Source organism: Mirounga leonina, unplaced genomic scaffold (genome assembly GCF_011800145.1).
Source record: "Mirounga leonina isolate KUSES-001 unplaced genomic scaffold, KU_Mleo_1.0 Mir_93, whole genome shotgun sequence".
Classification (NCBI taxonomy): Eukaryota; Metazoa; Chordata; class Mammalia; order Carnivora; family Phocidae; genus Mirounga; species Mirounga leonina.
Genome location: NW_023270854.1, coordinates 8014608 through 8037622, shown reverse-complemented (window position 1 = coordinate 8037622; position 23015 = coordinate 8014608). Strand labels below are relative to the sequence as shown.

At 38.7% G+C, this 23015-nt stretch overlaps 1 protein-coding gene across 1 annotated transcript in view; it reads left to right on the top strand.

The window, feature by feature from the left end:
* DOK6 (docking protein 6) overlaps nt 1–23015 on the top strand; it is a 363014-nt gene that overhangs the window by 97272 nt on the left and 242727 nt on the right. The window contains exon 2 of the mRNA XM_034995693.1: nt 18459–18566. Within this exon, the coding sequence (XP_034851584.1) occupies nt 18459–18566 (108 nt within the window). The remainder of the gene's footprint in view (nt 1–18458; nt 18567–23015) is intronic.

Below are 23015 nucleotides of genomic sequence, written 5' to 3'. Positions count from 1 at the left end.
GGTTTTCCGACAATTGCGTAAATGCCATCATTCATTTATTCATGAAGGTATGAAAATTTAGATGGAGTTTTAAACCATTCCCCCTCACTCATATTTAGTTAATTGTGAAGCTGTAAATTTCCCCTGTAATGTTTTTCATCTTGGGCTCATGTTCTTTGTTCCCACTGTCTTCAACCTTGGCTGAGTTCTAATCTCTTTGTCTGGTGGGAATGTACTAATTACCTGAGGATATTTTTGTATTCATTGTTAACCCTGTCGCTGCTCTGGTATTCTTTAAATATTATTTCTATAATACCGCTCCCTTAATTAACTGATATTTGGCTCCCATTTTCTGCTGCAGAAAATAAAAGCTCCATCAGAGGTATGCTAAGTGAAATATGTCAGCCAGAGGAAGACAAATACCATAGGATCTCACTCATATGTGGAATTTAAGAAACAAAACAGATGAACATAGGGGAAGGGAAGGAAAAATAAAATAAGATGAAAAATAGGGAGGTAAACCATAAGAGGTGCTGAACTCTAGGAAACAAACTGAGGGTTGCTGGAGGGGAGGGGAGTGGGGGGATGGGGTAACTGGGGGATGGGCATTAAGGAGGGCCCTCAATGGAATGAGCACTGGGTGTTATATGCAACTGATGAATCTCTAAATTCTATCCCTGAAACTAGTAATACAACATATGTTAACTAAATTGAATTTAAATAATTTTTAAAAAGTAAAAGAAAACTCCTTCTGATTTGTAAGGACCTCTACCATTTTTATTTTTAGTCTTTATTTCTTTCCTAGATGTGGATTGTTTTTTTTTTTCCCCCTCAATTCAAGTCATTCTCACGGTATACCACAGGGGCATCTCTCTTCTGGGGTTTTGCCCATAGATTTGGGGATGATTTAGATAAAGGAAGGGAAGTCAACGGCAACACCAAGATTTGAAGCTTGTGTGACTAAAAATATGCTTACCAAACGGAGAAAATAAGAAACCCAGGAGAAGTAAAATGAAAAGGAAATATGTTCAGTTTTGATTTGGACATTTGACTTTTACTTACTGGTCAAAGCATCTGTTTGAAACTGTGATCCCGAAACTCTTGGCATGATTGAACCCTAGACTAACTGGGTCCATAAAATAAAAACAAACTGGTTGTTCATGGAATACCACTCTTACTGATTATTGAGTTACACCTGTCCAACTGACTGAAGAAAGTAAAATACCATGAATTTCAAAAAGCACACATTGATAGAGAGCCAAAGAATATTCTGATTGTGGAGGAACTAAAACTCAGAACACATGGTTCTTTCCTGGCGATGTGGAGCGAAGGGAAAGGATTTTTGTACTCCGTCATGTCAGTGTTGGGTTGTCTGAAAGCAAGGATCTGAAAGAGTATCATTGTGAGAATCCTCCCAGCACTGTGATTGTTTCCCAAAACAGCCACCTGCTCAAGGTAGTGCTCAGCAGGTCTGATGTACAACTTGCTTTCATTCTCATGATAACGATGACAATTTCACACTCTCAACCTAAGACTGGCTACTGCAGTGAAGCATTTCATATCTGGCTGGGACTCTAAACCATGTGTGTATTCTCTCCTGGTATTTCATCGATGGCCCAGTAGATAAACGCAGTCAAGAGACCTATATGCATTCAGGCAAAAAAAAAAAAAAAAAAAAACATTTGGCCTCCTCACAGACTGCCACTGTTGAGAACTGTGGAATCATCGTTTGCCCTTGTGAATTTCATGATTTTTGGGGGGATAATTTCGATAAAGTGGAAATGAGATAGTAGAAATGGAAAAGACTAACACATTCATTTTGCTCACTCCAACTACATGAAATGGGAAAAATCGGGATTTAGATATTGCTCTTTAAATGTCATCTCGATGTTAATACAGCGGTGTTTATATATTGCATTAGACAATGTGAATTGTCTAGAGCGCTTCCCTTACAGAGTTGGTGAGAACTTTCTCATAAAGATGAGCTTAAATTATGCCCCAGTGAGAGAGGAAAGTTTTTAATTTTTTGGTCCTGTGATGTATAAATAAGTGTGTTTACACAGGGAGAGATGCATATATATTTATGTGTATTATTTATACACATGCATAAACTGAAATTTTAAAAATCTAGTTGTACGTACATGTGCATGTATGCATAAATATAAATGGACAGCCATATACAAATGTGTCTGTGTGTCCTCTCATCCTCGGTGTCTCACTTCTGCCTCTGCTTTTTTCAGTTACAGATTAAACCTAAAACAGAAATGGACAGTAAAAATATTTTTATGACACTTAAAACCCTTGAATTAGTGACAGGGATTCTTAGACCTTATGAGGTATTAGTTTTCTGCTAAATTAAGTTACTAGATAAAAAAGTGTGTTTAGACTTGTAGACTATTTAAGAAAATCCATATACATTCCACATCCCCAGCAATATGCTCTGCTTTTCTGCCTTTTTACACTGTGGGCTGCTTGGTGCCCTTTATAACACCTTTATAGTGTTACCTTTGGCTTGTTTATTTTTCCCCCCTTATCTTTCATACTCTTAAGTATTTCTTATTTTTTTTTTAAGATTTTATTTATTTGAGGGAGAGAGAGAGTGAAAGAGAGAGCACGAGAGTGGGGTGAGGGGCAGAGGGAGAAGCAGATTCCCCACTGAGCAGGGAGCTTGATGTGGGGCTCAATCCCAGGACTCCAGGATCATGACCTGAGCTGAAGGCAGACACTTAACTGACTGAGCCACCCAGATGCCCGTAGGTATTTCTAATAAGTATCCATGAAGAGAAAAACATTTTGGGTTTTACATTTATCAGAGAGCCATTGCATTTATTTCAGAGAACTCAGCAGACTGAAATAGTCCAGAGTTGCAAGTGTGTACGGAGGAGGACCCACAATGGATGTATCAAATTCTAGCAGTCTACACTCCCAGTTTGGGGAAATAAAAGCCACAGAGCATAGACATTGCAACGGCAGCTTCGAGTCTTTACCGTTTAGAGAAGACAGGGAACTTGAAAAACCTATGCATGTAATAGAAGTCAACCTGAAATACCCAGTCACCCAACTGGTCTGGCATAGTCTTGACCCTATACAGTTATTTTAAAAAATTGATTTCATTTGTAACTTTTGCTTAATCTAAGAATCCTAAATTGCTGAGGTTTCAGTTTACTTAAGAATGTCTACCTTAGGGCGCCTGGGTGGCTCAGTCATTAAGCGTCTGCCTTCGGCCCAGGTCATGATCCTGGGGTCCTGGGATCGAGTCCCACATCGAGCTGCCGCTCAGCGGGGAGCCTGCTTCTCCCTCTCCTTCTGCTGCTCTCTCTCTCTCTGTCAAATAAATAAACAAAAATCTTAAAAAAAAAAAAAAAAAGAATGTCCACCTTAACCCCCTATAGAGTTGATACTTCACATTCTGAATCTGATTGTAGTCTCAAAGCCAAGATGCTTTCCTGGCCTGGATCTCCCATATCTTTCTGCTCTGATCTCCTTCCGGCCTTACTCTGGTTCACTGCCCTCCATATTGGCCTTCCTGCAGTTCCTGGAGTAGTTCAGGCAAGCTCGCATATCTGGGATTTGTGCTTGCTGTTCCCTCTGACTGATGTTGTATCCCCAGATATTCCCTGTCACTCCTCTTCTTTCCTCTAGGACTGAATGGACAGCTCACCATCCTTGTACTATGATTCCCTTCACAGCACTTAGCCCTCTTGAAAAGACAACTTACAAATGCACTTCTTTATCTGCTATCACCTGTCTATCCATTGGGATACAGAAACAAAGCAGGAATTTTGTTTCTGTAAGGATAGAAACTTGGTGGTTGTTGTTATCATTTACTTTATGTATGTATTTTGTATTTATTTATTTGTATTACTGTATCCACAGAACATAAAGCTCTCCAGTATTTTTTGAATGAATGGATGGGAGTGACTCTGGTATTGGTGTATGTTTAACAGCAATTAAATTGAAAGATGCCAACGTTCATGTCTATGTTGAAATGATAGCCAAAGCTAAATTCATCAGTGCATCACAGCGTTAGGCTGCGTAGTAACTATTTTTTACAAAAACAAAGTGTGCCTTTCACTAGTACCATGCATATTTTGTGGGAGGACAGAGACCCAGGATGATGCACTTGCAGTTGCTCATAAGCCTGCAGTAACTATTCCTGGCTGGACTTTGCTTATTTGTTTTTGCTTATTTGTGCATCTGATACAAGTTATAAATAAATAATTGAATTCTATATCCCAAGTTATCATTCATATGGTATCTTAACTTTAAGAAGGGAATACAAATATAAGCTGCTCCCAGATATGCCACTTCTATATGCTTTAAAATTTCCAGAGATGAAATTTTTGTGACTTCCTTTAGTGCAGTGGACCTTCAGGTTTAACAGTGTCTACAATCAGAAATTCTTCCAAGTTTCTAACCCAATCTTATTTGAAGTGAAGAGGTCAACATGATGGAAAAGGTCCATTATATCTGACTTCGGGTTAAGGTAGAGCTTGTGAATGAGTCCTAGCTAAATAACATAGTTATGGCTATGAACTAAAGCCAAGAAATCACCATTTATTTCACAGTGAGTCCTAAATGGAAAAAGGATGTCCTTTGTGTAAAATCACCTTGAAAAAAGAAAGCACTAAGGAAAAAGGATTGCTATGAGGTAAAGGGGTTTCCATCAGATAGAAAGGAATTAAGAGGGTATTTAAATTATGGCAAGCTAGCCAGCTGGCTCATGCAGTGGAAAAGTGAGGCTGTGGTACATCTGGGGATCATGGGGATTTCTGGAGTCCTGGCAACAACGTGGAATTTTCTAGAAGGAAACCCTGAAGCATACCCAGGACCTGTTTGGTGAGACAACGGGCATGTTTGGGAGATAACTCTGAAAGAGAAGGTGGAATCAGTCAATCCCTCAGGAGAGAGTGAAGCAGCTTCCTGAGCAATGATGGGGACAGGCAAGAGTGTCAACAGCTAAGGGACAGAACAGGAGGAAAGTGCATCTTCTTGCAAGCAGTAAGTTCTGTTGCTAACCAGCCAAATGGTCCCTGCATCTTCAGAAGAGACTTCACCATCCCCTCCCACATACTGCTTAATGAAGGGCATTTATTTATTTTGTCTCATGGGACAAAAATAAAAATAAGGTACCTAATTTCATTTATGTGATTCTTTTTCATGCACTTGAAGAATTCATACCTTTCACTTGTAAGCAAAAATAAAACCTACTCCTTTATTATTTTTTTCTCTCTCAGAAGCATGATTTCCTGGGTTCAAACAGGCATTTTTGCTGCTCTTCCCTGGAATTTCTCCAACATGCTTATTATATAAGGCATCACTTCTAGGGCCTAAAGCAGAACATAGTTCACTATTAAAATCCTGTGTGATGAACAGTAACAAAGAAGTGATTCCCTCATGCTTCCACTGATTTATGCTGCTAGTATGAAGGTTGTTTTTAGAATGCTGATTCATGCTGAATTTGACTTCACGTTGACACACAGTGATATTCACAAAGTCTCAGCACCAGGGCCCTTTTTATTATTTACTCTGATGACAAAGCAAACGTTTTGAAAATCTACATCAAACAGGAAAATAAAACGAAAAACCTCTGCCTTTATTAGCATTTATTAAATTATTCTTTTAGTACTTTAACAATTCAACTAGATCTCTAATCAAAATAGAACTAGTCCAAATAGCTATGATGCGTTTATGTTATTTTTCCCAATAAACGATTTTTTAATCGCTTTACTGTGAGATTTTCATTAGACTTTTGAAATATCAAAAATAACTTATTGAGACAAACATAAATTGAGGAACTTTGTACTGTTGACCATGAAAATGAAACAGCCAGCTATTTTACCAGCAAAATGGGTTTATTTGGGAATAGTAGAGGGATTGCAATTTGAGACAAGCAAGCTATAGTGAACTACAGGCAAGTCCAGAGAACAAAGGAGAGGAACACCTAGTTCATAGAGGAAAAGGGGCTGTTGGGAGGGGCTGTTATAATAAACAAGTCCATTGGAGTAAACGGAGAGTTCAGCGTATAGTGGCTCTTTATTGGCTGAGTTGTGACCTCTCTCACTGTCTGGGATGTTGCCTGACAAGGTCCTCTGCTGGGGTAGTAGATACAGGCATCTTCCTACTGGAAATGCAGGGTTTCTTCTTGTTGAGTGGTAGGGTGTGAGAGCTCCCCCTACTGGCCTTTGACTTCATTTTAAAAGAGGTTTTTTTATTCAGTTTCACCGCAGGTACAGATCTGCGGATATGTCGCTGTCCACTTTAAAAGTAAGACAGCCAGTTATTTTACCAGGAAATGAGTTTATTTGGGAATGGCAGAAGATTTGCAAGTCAGGATAAGCAAGCTATAGCGAAAGCCACAGGCAAGTCCAACAGCAAAGGAGAGGGACATTACTTTATAAAGAAAAAGGAGGAAGTTGAGAAGAATTGTTTTGAGCAAGTCTACCGGAGGGTCCAGGGTGATGACAGTTTTTCAAGGGCTGAGTTGCCAGGCAAGGAGGAAATGTCCCCTCCTTCTGTTGGGAGTGGTAAAGCTGTATTGGCCTTGCCAGGTGGTGCATCTCTTCCTGGGGAGGTCTGTAACTGACTGAGAATGGTAGTGAGCGAGGGCTTCCCCTTCTGGCCTCCTGACTCCCATTTTAAGTGAGATTTTTGTGTATTAATTTTCACACTGCAGAATATACCTGGTCAGTAGTCTTCAAAATTGTTGAGATCATGAACAGCAAAAAAAGACTAGGAAACTATCAAAGATCAGAGGGGTCCAGCGAAACAGGACAACTAAATTCAATGTGGTATCTTGGATTGGATCCCCAAACAGAGTAAGATATTGGTGGAAACACTGGCGATATTTAAATAAACTCTTTACTTTAGCTGATACATCTTACCAATGTTAATTTCTTAGTTTTGAAAAATGTACCATGGTTATTTAGAATGTTAATATTAGGGGTAGCTGGATAAATTCTATTTAGGAACTCTCTGCACCATTTTAGCAAGTATTTTATAAATCTAACATTATTCTAAAATAAGAAACTAATAATTTAAGGGCCTCTGCTTGGTAAACAGTCCATTAAATCAAGTCTTCAACAATAATTTTTATCTTTATGTGGTTGCTTCTTTTAATGTAATAGCAAATGGATAATATATTAATGAAAATACCCCCTCTTTTTTCTTTATTATCCATTATCAGATTTATTCCATAGTAATACTGAGTGCCAAAGTGGAAACACTTATGCTTTCCAACTTATATTTAACTCATTTTGACATTTTAATAGAAAATAACTGTAGTCACACAAAAGGGGTATTACAGTCAGTGAGTGTGTTTCTGTATTTCCATGAATATTACAAGGCTTCATTTGACATCATCATGGTTCCTAAGCTATGAGCAATGAAGTGCTAAGTGCATAGGAGAAAGCATTCTTCTGTAGGAACAAAGAGAAACCATATTGCCAGGGATCTGGTCTCAATACCATTCAAAGAGAGTCTTCCTACTTCAACTAGGATTCTAAATCCACTAACAAAAAGGAGATAAATATTGAAAACCTATATACATCCCACTTTGCAAATGATACTTTATCTGCTCCAATCCCTCAAATTTCTATTCCCATTCATGTAACTTGTTTTCACCTAATATTACTACTACTACAACTATATCCACTACCAACCACCACCATTTCTGCTAATAATAACAAAATCTAAAAGTATCTGTCTTGGTCAGCTTGGGCTGCCATGACAAAATACCATAGGTCAAGTAACTTAAACAACAGACACTTCTCTTCTCATAGTTCCAGAGGTTAGAAGTCCAAAATCAAGATGCCAGCCAAATCAAGAAGTCAGGGTCTTGGTAGAGCTGTCTTCCCGTCTTGCAGATGGCCACCAGCTCACTGTGTGCTCTCATGACTCCTTTTGTGTGGGGGGGAGCACAGGGAAAGAGAGAACGAACTCTGGGATTTCTTCTTCCAAGAGCGCTTATCCCATCCTGAGGCCCCACCCTCATTACCTCATCTAAACCTAATTACATTCCAGAGGCCCCATCTCCAATACCATCACATTGGGGGATGAGGAATCCAACATGAGAGTTTAGGAGGGGCACAATTTAATCCACAGCCGTGTTCAAAATGCAAGAGTTTCGGAAAACAGTGTGAGGACTATACTTCAAATACATATTCTAGATACTTTCTGTGAGCTACCTTATTAAATCCTCAAATAGCAACTTCATGAGGTATATTGATCTGAATTTATAGAAAAGGAAGTTAGGTCTTAGAGAAGTTAAAATAACTTCTGCAAGACAAGGCATTTAAAACATGGCAGACTGTGCACTGAAAATCAAGATGTTCCGGCTAAAAAACTATATTCTGTATCCTTAGGCATTACAATAGAATACTCTGAATTCCAGTACAAATGTGTGGGATTTATACTAATGACTGAATGAGATGATTCATCCTGGACAAAAATTAATTCACACTGCTTTGTGGCAGGAGTAATTTTAGAAAGAAAGTAAACTGATGCATTTTTTTTCTGTGTTTTTCAGCTGCATATTAATAAATGTAAATAGCCATATTGGTTAAGAATATCCATTGTGAAATTAACAGGAACTCACTTGTGTTCAACAGAGTATTTAGACAGTTTGTCAATAGTATATATAACATAATTCCCATAATTATTGGAATTATTTGAAACCTTTAGAAATATGATTTTCACAATATAAGTAAATATCCGTAATGGCTATGGATGTGCTGAACAAAGAGTATTTTATCCTTTAAGAGTATTCTGTCTGTTTTGCATTGTACTACTGTCATGATTCCTCTGTAATTACAAAGCCATGAGCTTTGTATATTTTATTTCTATTCACTGTCACAACAATCCTATGATATAGGCATTATTTTCCACAAGCTAAGAGAAGGATCCATGCTCAGAGGGTTCAAAAAAGGGTCCTTACATATGATTTTGTCATGTGTGGCCAATTGCACCTACTTTGTAATTTAAAGGAGCTTGGGAGAGGAGCTGACTGTGTGAAGAACCTACTGTGCACTAGGATGTGGGCCCATCTTGATGACTCTTCTCTCTGTCCAATGAGGTACCCTTCTCCATGAGACATTAAATAATTTGTCTAAGGTTGCACAGCTAGTAAATGGCAAAGCCATGATGTAAACCCAGATGTTGGGTGAGGTCATTGTGAGGAGACCACCATCAGTGGACTGAGAGCTGGACCTCACCCTCCCCCATCCTTGGAAGGTACCTTCCACCCACGCGGCCTGTAGACAGAACTGTTTCAAGCACACGGTCTGGAGAGACCAATGTGTTGTTGAGATCATCTGGACTGAATGTGACTGAACCCCGTTAAGGCTTCGCTATGAACTTTTAAGATTTGGCGGGGGTTGGGGGGGGTGTGAGATGTACGTGCCTTGTGGCTTCCCAAGACAAGTCTTGTATGTGAGTTCCCCTGGTCATTAAACTTGCCACCTACCAACCTGGGGTGGCCTGCCTCATTCTTGGGTATCTCCTTGCCCTCTATGTAAAGGGGCCAGTTTCAGATTTCGCCCAGGGAACTTCCAAATTTGCAAACTAACACAAAGCTTTATTCATTTTCCACTCTACCAAACTTCCTTTTCTTATATGTTTGCGTTTTCAAAATTTATTATCTTGAATTTACTTAAAATATAAATACCTTTTTAAAGTTTAAAAAGCAGAATCTATAACACTAAATAAACCCATGTAGAATTGAGTTAAAGCCAAACAAACCATATGCTGATATTATATCATAATCAGTATTCACATGTGTTTTTAATAATATTTTACTGTGGGAGTGGAGATCAGTAAGGAGCCAACAAGTAAATAACTAACTAGAACACAATGTGCTAAACACAAATGTGTAGGAAGAACACCAGCAGACCTGAGGGGGTAATTTAACACCTTATTTCCAGGTGTGTGGTTAGAAATCGTATCACGGAGGAGGTGCATCTCAATCCAGGTAGAGGAGAGACACACAGACGTGAGCCAGAGCATCTTTCAGATGCTTTTCGAAGCTAATAAGAAGCTAAGAAAGGCATCAAGTGTAAAGTGAAAGTGAGTGCATTGTTATTCTGTTTATTCTGTTTTTATGAGAGGTCTTCTACGTAATTATATGAAGAGTGCCTTTTAACATGGGAAACACTGTCTTCTAGTGAGTAATAAACAATGAACACTCCAAAGAAATTATATAATCTGGCCAGTATTAAAGGAAAGAAGGAAGGAAGGAAAAGAAAGAAAAAGAAAAGAAAGAAAGAAAGAAAGAAGAAAGAAGAGAAGAAAAGAAAGAGAGGGAGGAAGAAAGGAAGGAAGAAACAAAGTAGAGCAACTTTGCAGTTTGAATAAAGAAATAGAAGAGAAATACAACAATCAAGGTCTCTGAGTTTTCCCTCAGTGCATTTGTTTATGGCTACAGAGAATGTATACTCTAGCAAAACTGTGCTAAATGTTGAAATTTAAAATTGTGGCCAATTTGCATTTCTAAACCTCTCCAATGACTGAAAGGAAACTCATTTTATTACTTTTCCTTAAACGTACTTGGGGAGGGAGGGTGACAGAGTGGGGGCATCAGGTGACAAGCTGAAGGTCCGATATTAATTAGTCCTATGAAACAAGGACAGAGTCCAGGAATGATGGTGTGTGTGGGGGCGTGGAATTAGGGGTCCTGCTTCTTTACCAAAGGTGAAGAGATATGTGTTCAGACAAAGGTGTGTTCAAATCCTAACACAGTCACTGTCTTTATCCTAAAATGGAGATAAACTACCTCATGTTGTAGGTATGAGGATAAAATGTGTATATAAATATTTAAATGTATTACATATAAATAAGCATTTAACAAATGCTAGTTATAGTAAAGTATAAAAGGGTAAAGCAGATATTTCCATTATAAAAACACCTATCTTCCTGCTTTCTAAATTAATATATGAGCATTTGTCTTTTAAAGTAAATTAATCCTACAAGATAAGTTAATTTTTAAATGTGATGATTTTTGAAAGATAGAAAATTGACCATTATGAAAGTGCTTGATCTTATAAATTGTAACTGCATTATCATGGAAAACAGAGACGCGCCCTGTCACTGGCATGCTGAGTTAAATATTTTATATGGTATTGACACCAGATGATTTAATTAGATTAAAGACCACTGAAGCCCGCACATTGAAAGCCTCATAACATAAAATCTTTTAAAAAATGTCACTTTTATATTAAATACTGTGGTTTTTTAATTTTTTATTGTTATGTTAATCACCATACATTACATCATTAGTTTTTGATGTAGTGTTCCATGATTCATTGTTTGTGCATAACACGCAGTGCTCCATGCAGAACGTGCCCTCTTTAATACCCATCACCGGGCTAACCCATCCTCCCACCCCACTCCCCTCTAGAACCCTCAGTTTGTTTTTCACAGTCCATCGTCTCTCATTGTTTGTCTCCCCCTCCGATTTCCCCCCCTTCATTCTTCCCCTCCTGCTATCTTCTTTTTTTTTATTTTAACATATAATGTATTATTTGTTTCAGAGGTACAGATCCATGATTCAACAGTCTTGCACAATTCACAGCGCTCAACATAGCACATACCCTGCCCAGTGTCTATCACCCAGGAACCCCATCCCTCCCACCCCAACACACTCCAGCAACCCTCAGTTTGTTTCCTGAGATTGAGAATTCCACGTATCAGTGAGGTCATATGATACATGTCTTTCTCTGATTGACTTCTTTCACTCAGCATAACACCCTCCAGTTCCAGCCACATCGTTGCAAATGGTAAGATCTCATTCCTTTTGATGGCTGCATAATATTCCATTGTATATATATATACCACATCTCCTTTATCCACCCATCTGTCGATGGACATCTTGGCTCTTTCCACAGTTTGGCTATTGTGGACATTGCGGCTATAAACATCAGGGTGCATGTACCCCTTCGCATCCCTACATTTGTAACTTTGGGGTAAATACCAGTAGTGCAATTGCTGGGTCATATGGTAGCTCTATCTTCAACTTTTTGAGGAACCTCCAAACTGTTTTCCAGAGTGGTTGCACCAGGTTGCATTCCCACCAACAGTGTAGGAGGGTTCCCCTTTCTGCGCATCCCTGCCAACATCTGTCATTTCCTGACTTGTTAATTTTAGCCATTCTGACTGGTGTGAGGTGATATCTCATTGAGGTTTTGATTTGGATTTCCCTGATGCCAAGTGATGTTGAGCACTTTTTCATATGTCTGTTGGCCATTTGGATGTCTTCTTTGGAAAAATGTCTGTTCATGTCTTCTGCCCATTTCTTGATTGGATTCTTTGTTCTTTGGGTGTTGAGTTTGATGAGTTCTTTATAGATTTTGGATACTAGCCCTTTATCTGATATGTCATTTGCAAATATCTTTTCCCATTCTGTTGGTTGTCTTTGGTTTTGTTGACTGTTTCTTTTGCTCTGCAAAAGCTTTTTATCTTGATTAAGGCCCAATAGTTCATTTTTGCCCTTGCTTCCCTTGCCTCTGGCAATGTTTCTAGGAAGAAGTTGCTGCGGCTGAGGTTGAAGAGGTTGCTGCCTGTGTTCTCCTTTAGGATTTTGATGGACTCCTGTCTCACATTGAGGTCTTTCAACCATTTGGAGTCTATTTTTGTGTGTGGTGTAAGGAAATGGTCCAGTTTCATTCTTCTATTTGTGGCTGTCCAATTTTCCCAACACCATTTGTTGAAGAGACTGTCTTTTTTCCATTGGACATTCTTTCCAGCTTTATCAAAGATTAGTTGACCATAGAGTTGAGGGTCCATTTCTGGGCTGTCTATTCTGTTCCATTGATCTATGTGTCTGTTTTTGTGCCAGTACCATGCTGTCTTGATGATGACAGCTTTGTAATAGAGCTGGAAGTCCAGAATTGTGATGCTGCCAGCTTTGCCTTTCTTTTTCAATATTCCTCTGGCTATTTGGGGTCTTTTCTGGTTCCATACAAATTTTAGGATTATTTGCTCCATTTCTTTGAAAAAAGTGGATGGTATTTTGATGGGGATTGCATTGAATGTGTAGATTGTTCCAGGTAGCATTGACATTGTCACAATATTTGTTCTTCCAATCCATGAGCATGGAACGTTTTTCCATTTCTTTGGGTCTTCTTCAGTTTCTTTCATGAGTATTTAATAGTTTTCTGAGTACAGATCCTTTGCCTCTTTGGGTAGATTTATTCCTAGGTATCTTATGGTTTTGGGTGCAATTGTAAATGGGATCAACTCCCTTAATTTCTCTTTCTTCTGTCTTGTGGTTGGTGTATAGGAATGCTACTGATTTCTATGCATTGATTTTATATCCTGCCACTTTACTGAATTCATGTTTGAGTTCTAGCAGTTTTGGGGTGGAGTCTTTTGGGTTTCCCACATAAAGTATCATATCATCTGCAAAGAGTGAGAGTTTGACTTCTTCTTTGCCGATTTGGATGCCTTTTATTTCGTTTTGTTGTCTGATTGCTGTGGCTAGGACTTCTAATACTATGTTGAATAGCAGTGATGATAGTGGACATCCCTGCTGTGTTCCTGACCTTAGAGGGAAAGCTCTCAGTTTTTCCCCATTGAGAATGATATTCACGGTAGGTTTTTCATTGATGGCTTTTATGATACTGAGGTATGTACCCTCTATCCCTATACTCTGAAGAGGTTTGATCAAGAAAGGATGCTGTACTTTGTCAAATGCTTTTTTTGCATCTGTTGAGAGGATCATATGATTCTTGTTCTTTCTTTTGTTAATATATTTTATCACATTGATTGATTTGTGGATGTTGAACCACCGTTGCAGCCCAGGGATAAATCCCACTTGGTCATGGTGAATAATCCTTTTAATGTACTGTTGTATCCTATTGGCTAGTATTTTAGTGAGAATTTTTGTCCATCTTCATCAAGGATATTGATCTGTAATTCTCCTTTTTGATGGGGTCTTTGTCTGTTTTGGGGATCAAGGTAATGGTGGCCTCATAAAACAAGTTTGGAAGTTTTCCTTCCATTTCTATTTTTTGGAACAGTTTCAGAAGAATAGGTATTAATTCTTCTTGAAGTGTTTGGTAAATTTACCCAGGGAAGCCATCTGGCCCTGGGCTTTTGTTTGTTGAGAGATTTTTGATGACTCCTTCAATTTCCTTAGTCTGTTCAGGTTTTCTATTTCTTCCTGGTTCAGTTTTGGTAGTTGATACATCTCTAGGAATGCATCCATTTCTTCCAGGTTATCTAATTTGCTGGCATAGAGTTGCTCATAATAGGTTCTTCTAATTGTTTGTATTTCTTTGGTGTTGGTTGTGATCTCTCCTCTTTCATTCAAGATTTTGTTGATTTGGGTCATTTCTCTTTTCTTTTTGATAAGTCTGGCCAGGGGTTTATCAATCTTGTTAATTCTTTCAAAGAACCAGCTCCTAGTTTCGTTGATCTGTTCTACTGTTCTTTTGGTTTCTATTTCATTGATTTCTGCTCTGATCTTTATGATTTCTCTTCTCCTGCTGGGTTTAGGCTTTATTTGCTGTTCTTTCTCCAGCTCCTTTAGGTGTAGGGTTAGGTTATGTACTTGAGACCTTTCTTGTTTCTTGAGAAAGGCTTGTATTGCTATATACTTTCCTCTTAGGACTGCCTTTGCTGCATCCCAAAGATTTTGAACAGTTGTGTTTTCATTTTCATTGGTTTCCATGAATTTTTTTAATTCTTCTTTAATTTCCTGGTTGACCCATTCATTCTTTAGTAGGATGCTCTTTAGCCTCCATGTATTTGAGTTCTTTCTGACTTTCCTGTTGTGATTGAGTTCTAGTTTCAAAGCACTGTGGTCTGAAAATAGGCAGGGAATGATCCCAATCTTTTGGTACCAGTTGAGACCTGATTTATGACCTAGGATGTGATCATTTCTGGAGAATGTTCCATGGGCACTAGAGAAGAATGTGTATTCCGTTGCTTTGGGGTGGAATGTTCTGAATAGGTCTGTGAAGTCCATTTGGTCCGGTGTGTCATTTAAAGTCTTTATTTCCTTGTTGATCTTTTGCTTAGACGATCTGTCCATTTCAGTGAGGGGGATGTTAAAGTCCCCCACTATTATTGTATTGTTATCGATGTGTTTCTTTGCTTTTGTTATTAATTGCCTTATATAATTGGCTGCTCCCATGTTAGGGTCATAGATATTTACAATTGTTAGATTTTCTTGTTGGATAGACCCTTTCAGTAGGATATAGTGTCCTTCCTCATCTCTTATTACAGTCTTTGGTTTAAAATCTAATTTGTCTGATATAAGGATTGCCACCCCTGCTTTCTTTTGGTGTCCATTAGCATGGTAAATGGTTTTCCACCCCCTCACTTTCAATCTGGGGGTGTCTTTGGTTCTAAAATGAGTCTCTTGCAGACAGCATATCGATGGGTCTTGTTTTTTAATCCAGTCTGTTAGCCTGTGTCTTTTGATTGGGGCATTTAGCCCATTTACATTCAGGGTAACTATTGAAAGATAGGAATTTAGTGCCATTGTATTGCCTGTAAGGTGACTGTTACAGTATATTGTCTGTGTTCCTTTCTGGTCTGTGTTGCTTTTAGGCTCTCTCTTTGCTTAGAGGACCCCTTTCAATGTTTCTTGTAGGGCTGGTTTCGTGTTTGCAAATTCCTTTAGTTTTTGTTTGTCCTGGAAGCTTTTTATCTCTCCTTTTTTTTCAATGACAGCCTAGCTGGATATAGTATTCTTGGCCGCATATTTTTCTCATTTAGTGCTCTGAATATATCCTGCCAGTCCTTTCTGGCCTGCCAGGTCTCTGTGGATAGGTCTGTTGCCAATCTAATGTTTCTACCATCGTAGGTTACAGATCTCTTCTCCCGAGCTGCTTTCAGGATTTTCTCTTTGTCTCTTGAGTATCGTAAGTTTTACTATTAGATGTCGGGGTGTTTTACTATTAGATGTCAGGGTGTTTTATTGATTTTGAGAGGGGTTGTCTGTGCCTCCTGGATTTTGATGCCTGTTTCCTTCCCCAAATTAGGGAAGTTCTCTGCTATAATTTGCTCCAATACACCTTCTGCCCCCCTCTCTCTTTCTTCTTCTTCTGGGATCCCAATTATTCTAATGTTGTTTCATCTTATGGTATCGCTTATCTCTCAAATTCTGCCCTCGTGATCCAGTAGTTGTTTATCTCTCTTTTTCTCAGCTTCTTTATTTTCCATCATTTGGTCTATATCACTGATTCTCTCTTCTGCCTCATTTATCCTAGCAGTTAGCACCCCCATTTTTGATTGCACCTCATTAATAGCCTTTTTGATTTTGACTTGGTTAGATTTTAGTTCTTTTATTTCTCCAGAAAGCATTTCTCTAGCAACTTCCATGCTTTTTTCAAGCCCAGCTAGTATCTTTAAAATGATGATTCTGAACTCTAGATCTGACATTGTACTAATGTCCATATTGAGTAGGTCCCTGGCAGTAGGTACTACCTCTTGTTCTTTTTGTTGAGCTGATTTTTTCCATCTTGTCATTTTGTCCAGAGGAGAATAGATTAATGAGAGAACAAAATGCTAACAGGGTAACAATGTCCCCAGAAAATATACTCTAAACAAATCAGAAAAGACCTGAAGCTGGGGGAAAAAGAAAGGGAAAGAAAGAAAAAAGAAAAAGCAAAAAAAAGAAAGAAAAAGAAAATGATAAAAACAAACAAAAACAGAACAAAATAAAAAAAATAGAATATGATGAAATATGATCAGGCTGGTGTATAGATCAGTGCCACACACTAGATTTTGGGTGTATTTTGGTCTGTTAGAAGATAGTACCTCCCAAAATTTTAAAGAAAGAAAAACTTATATTTGTACAAAAATAAGGGTTGATATGGTGAAGGGATGGAATATGACTGTAAAGATGAAAATTATAAAAAAATTTGATAAAAAGAATTGATAAGTTGTTTGAAAAAAGAAAAGAGGATTAAAAAAAAACAAAAAAAAAAGGGAGAGAATGTGATCAGGCAGGAGAGTAGAACAAAACCATACACTAGAGATTTAGGGTATATTTTGATCTGTTAGAAGAAACTATCTCAAAACTTTGAAGAGAGAACAACTTATATATATATGCCAAAAATAAGGGTAATTACTATGAAGGCATAGAATATGACTCTAAAAATGAAAAATAAAAATTTTTTTTTAAAAAAGGGATTGATAAGATGTTGGTTGAAAAAGGGAAAAAGAAAAATTATAAAAAAAGAAGACAGTTAAAAAAAATTAACTTTGAAAGACTAAAGAATCATGGTAAAAAAGCCATGGATTCTATGTGCAGTATTCCCCTAGCGCTGGAGTTCCGCCGTTCTCATTGATCGGTGAACTTGGTCTTGGCTGGCTGTTCTCGCTGATCTTCTGGGGAGGGGCCTGTTGCCGTGGTTCCCAAATGTCTCTGCCGGAGGCGGAAGTGCCCCGCCCTTGCCCCCTCCCGGCTAAGTCATCTGCTCGCGTTTGCTCTCCGGGGCTTTTGTTCCCTGCGAGCTTTCCCTTTGGCTTTGGAGGCGGAGAGTGAAGATGGCGGCCTCCCAATCTCCGCCCCGGAGGAGCCGAGAACTCGGGGCCCCGCTCCTCAGTGAGGCCCCAGAGAAAAGCCGCCAGTCACTCCCGTCTCCCCGGTCTCCGGCCGCACTCCGTGCTCACCCGGCCTGTGACTGCGCGTTTCTGTCTCTGGCACCCGACCCCGGGTGGAGTCTCCAAACCCAGCAGATCCCTGCGGTGCCCTCCCGCGCGGCTCCTCCCGGGGGAGGAAGGTGAGTCTCCCCGGATCTGCCGCTTGTGGGGTCCCTGCTGGAGGAGCAGGGGCCCGACTGTGCCGCGGATCACGGTCAATGGCGACCCCGAGCTGAGGGCCCGCGTCTGGGCTCCGCCTCTGCAGCCGGCTTCCCCGCTCCGATACCTGGAAGCTCTGCCACACTCAGGCACCCCCGGTCTTTCTGTGACCCCGAGGGTCCTGAGACCACACTGTCCCGGAGGGTTCCACCCCCCACTTAGCCACCAGAGTGACGTCCCTCGGCGGAGCAGACTTTTAAAAGTTCCGATTTTGTGCTCCGCGGCTCTATCACTTGCCAGAAGCAGCCGACGGAGGCCCCTCCCCCGCCGTCTGTCCTCCCGAATATCGCCGCGGATTCACTTCTCCGCGCGTCCTACCTTCCAGAAAGTGGTCGCTTTTCCGATGAGAGAGTTGTTGCTCTTCTTTTCTTCAATCTCCTGTTGAGTTTGTAGGTGTTCAGATGGTTTGATCCCTATCCAGCTGAATTACTGAGACCAGACGAAATCTAGGTCTCCTACTCCTCTGCCATCTTGCTCCGCCCCCCTAAATATTGTGTTTTTAAAAGTTTGGTGTAATTTTAATGAATAACCTGGGTAGGACTCAAAAACTTCTCTCTGTAAGTACATTTAAAAAAAAATTCTTTCCAATAGATTAATTGAATAGATAAGTTCCTGGCATTACAAAACTCATGTGAAAAGATAGATAATCAGATTCCTTCATTTGCTTTCAGATTTTCAGACGATGCTGGTTGGTTTTCAAGAAGGCTTCTAGTAAAGGACCCAGAAGGCTGGAAAAATTTCCAGATGAAAAGGCAGCATATTTCAGAAACTTTCATAAGGTAGGTCACAGTGTTTGGAATCCCTAGGGAATAAGTGGACCCTTGGCAACAACTCGTGGAGACATTTCTTTTGATAGATGAAATATGCAGAGGCAAAAATGCATGACCAGTATAAAATATCCCTGTTCTGATAAAAATGCAAAAGTTATTTTTCTCCTTTATTTTAATCATTTGCTGCAAATGCCAGTGGTACCTATTGCTAGTTTGCGAAATGAGATGACTCATAATTCAACCACATCTTTTCCTAACATGCTGAGTAGACATTTTGCCTCTGTTCAGGTTAATTGTGCATTTGTTACTTTGATTTAAACTGTGGGCAATATTTAGGAGATAAAACTTTGGAGGCTGGTGTTAGCCGTGCTCATGACTCTGCTAATGTGCACGTAGTTGCTGTTTATAGCTTTAACAAGAAAGGGTCATCAAATACACTGATGTGTAGGATGTGGCCATACATTCTACGAATTTTGATTCATTCTATGAATCAATTTACTAAGGATTAAAAGTACATAGAAAATACCCCTAGAGTGATGTTAAATATGCCGCCTAAAGTTGTCTTCAGTGATAAGATCAAAATGCAGTTAAGTGTTTGATAATTAGGTAGAGAATTCATGGTCAGAACTCAGAATTGTGAACTGTTGATGAAATGCCTCAATAAGCTCAGTGAAGAATCTTAATTCCTCACCATTGGTAATATAGAGTAAGTTACCATGAATAATGTAGTGATTTTGTGGGGTTTATTTTATGTGACATGTAGTCTAGTTCCTCCTTTTATTAAAAATAGAGTGCTTGCCAGGGGTTGGGGGGTGGGAGTGATAAATAGATGTAGCACAGAGGATTTTTAGGACAGTGAAACTATGCTTTACAACACCATCACGGTGGATGTGTGTCATTACACATTTGTCTAAAGTGGTAGAAGGTACAATACCGAGAGTGAACCTTACTGTAAAACATGGACTTTGGGTGATTATCTTGTGTCAAAGTAGATTGATTCATCAGCTGTAATGAACGTCCCACTCTGCTGTGGGATGTGGATAATAGGGGAGGCTGTGCATGTGTGGAGGAAGGGGGTATAGGGAAATCTCTGTACCTTCTGCTCAATTGGGCTCCGAACCTAAAACTGCTCTCAAAAATAAAGTTTATTTTAAAAAATAGATTTTTCTACAAAATGTACTAATTCTATTACACAAATATCTAGCAATCATTTATATTATATTTGAGACTCTCTCTGAGGGCTTAGCATTTGAATTTCTTTAACTTTCTTTGAGGTATTCTACATATTAATATAGACTTACTATCAGAGATTCCAAGTTCAGATTCCTGTCCAGCCACTTAGTAGCTCATGGGAGTTTGGTTTTCTCATTAGTACATGTTATATTACATGTCTCATTTGAAGACTATTTGAGATAGGGTATCAAAGGACAACCAGCACAGTGGTGCCTATTCTAATTATATGAAGAATTATATGAAATCTAAATTTATACTTGTATTTTGTATTATGGTTATGATCTTGGCAATATTTTTAAACCTGATTTAATTTAAAACTGCAAAGTTGTGAAATGTGAGTCCGTGACCTTTAGTTTGTGAGTAAAATTTTGAAAGACTGAGCACATGGATACTCTGGATTCCTCATGAGAACCCCTGTCCCCTGGTCAGTGCTGGCTGGATGCTGTCCATGCGCTCATGACTCAGGCACAATCCTCAAGAAGGAAAAAGATCATCTCGGAAAATAGATTGTTGAGAAAGATCAAGAATCTGAATCACTTGTGTGTGTGTGTGTGTGTAATGAGAACATTTAAGATTGACTCTCTTATCAACTCTCACGTGTATAATACAGTATCATTAACTATAGTTACCATGCCGTACATTAGATTTCAGGAACTTATTCGTCTTACCCTCTAACCAGTGGTGATGGAGATGCTAACTAACCTTGTTTTAGTAATCATTTCACAATGTACACATGTATTAAAAGATCACTTTGTATACCTTAAACTTACATAATGTTATATGCCAATTATATCTAGATAATAAAGCTGGAATAAAAAACATCTTAACATTACACAGCGGATAGGATTGTAGGCTCTGGCATCTAGCATCCGTATTTAAGGGCTGTGTACTTGCATACGCTCTTTAATTTCCATGAACTTAATTTTCCTCCTCTGACAGATTAAGATTATAATAATATAACAGATTATAACACAAAAAGGGTTATTGTAGGGAATAAAATGGTACTATAGGCATATAATGAGATTAAATCCAACAAGATGTTATTAATGAATTAAATTTTATAGCTAAGTACATAACTTACTTACTTGGCATATAGTAAATTGCAGTAAACGTTAACCATATTTAGTCTAGGCCAGATGTGATGGTGACTTGGGTGAAGATATTAGTGTTGGAGCTAGAGGTGGAAGGACACATTTTGGATATGGTTGGTGAACACTGACAGGATGTCCTTTGGGATTAGATGCGGGGTGTTAGTGAAAGGTAGGTAGGACTCATGGAGATTGCTGAGTTTGGATTTGAGCAACAGAGAAGAGGATGGTGCGATTCATGAAGATAGGGAAGACTAAAAGAGCAAGCTTTGAGTAAAACTCACAAGCCTTCACTGATTGGATGTAGAAGAAATGGAAGAGAGAGGAGTAAGAGTTGCTGTCTTTTCCAGACTGGGTGACAGAGGAGTGGTCATGCTGTTACAGAGACAGGGACTCTGTGTGGAGGAGCAGTTTTCAGTGATGAAGAGAAGAAGGCATTCTTGGCATGTTAGATTAGGTTTCTTTATGGTACATTCAGATAGATGTTTTCATTCAACGGTTAGAACTGCAGCCAGACTGTAGTGCAAATACCCAGGAGATCTACCGAATGGTGATGTTAAGGTGGGTGTATATTAATGCCTCTTTGTGAAAGCTTCGTAAATGCAAAATAAAACTCTTTCCTCTAAAAGACGTGGACTTCGGTACCAGCCTTACGGTGACATTCAGGGTGTTTTGCAGGTATTTCAATTCTAAGTTTAGCAAGAGTTACAAATCAAAAAAGTTGATACTTGACTGAAATAACAAAACAGCTAATCCAAAACATGACAGAAAACTATGAAAAGTGCCCTTAAAGGAAATGCTAGTGGAATAAATGTTAAAATACTAAACAGTAAGATTTATAGTAATTATCAAGACTGCTTAACTGGAACTTCCCAGCTGAAAGTTTTAACAATTCTAAAGAGAGAAATGTTTATGTTACCAAAAGGAAAACTGTGAAGAATACTGAAATTTGAAAAGGGGAGAGGAGACAGGACCTCAGAGGCTGTGTGTCCTGCTCTTCCCCGAGGCTGCCCCTTCCTATGAGAACACCACCCCAGAGGTCAGAGGGCATTATTTTGTCCCAGCCCTAAACAACCAGCCATCAAGGCAAAATAGCAATTACACATGTTCATGATATTTTTATCCTGACATATGAATACATTTGCTTCTGCAAAATCAAAAAGTGAACCATCACTTCCCGTGGCTTCTTCCATTGGTAGAATCATGAATCCTTTTTTTGGAAAGCTGTAAATTTCTCAGCTCCCTCAGATGGTCAGGTAAATAAAGGGAGATCTCTTTATGAAAAAGGCTGACCTATTTAAAATTTCTCTTTTCCTTTGAGCAATTAATGGTCAGTTCAAATCTTGGATCCCCAGAATTGGAAAAAAAATCTTAATTTTCAAGATAGCTTAAAATAGACTAGTGTGGATTTCCCCAATTGTTCTATTTATTAATTATTAGGTGCTTTAAACTTGAGATTAGTCAGTTATTTTGATACAACCTAAAATCTGCTATAGTGCTCAATAGCAGTAAATCAAAATAATCAATCAAATGAGTGAAATGTGTCCAACCTTAGTGGGGAACTTATGAAAAATAGCTAAGGACAGAATTATTTCCTTGCCAACTTTAACTTTGTGCTATGCTATATCTGGAACATACATATTGTAAAGCTTATGAGTATTAATGGTCCCATTTAGACATTTGATATGTTTACTGTAAGAGAGATCTTGCTGCATAAATCAATTTTTATATGAAACTGCTATAAAATGGTATAGACTTTTTTTTTAATTCTTGGTAGAAAGAAATTTGAAATTCAAATCACTAGCTGCTAAAGGAAGTTATTAAAAATGCATTAGGGTTGAAAGTATAGCTGTATATAATTGTCATAACAGATATTCAAAACAAATTTATCCTTAATGAAAACTGAACTAAAGCAACTTACATAGAATCAGCTAATAAATTTTCCTTAATTTTCTAACAGGTGAAAAAGGAACAGTTCATAGAAATTTTAATAAAATAAATATGAGTGCTGTCTGTAGGGAGGAAAGTATAAATAAAATCCCTGAGAAGGATGAATGAAGATGGAACGATGTGAATTTCCTATAATGGGGACTACATGAGCTAGAAAAGCAATGCCTGTATTGGGACCGATCTTATT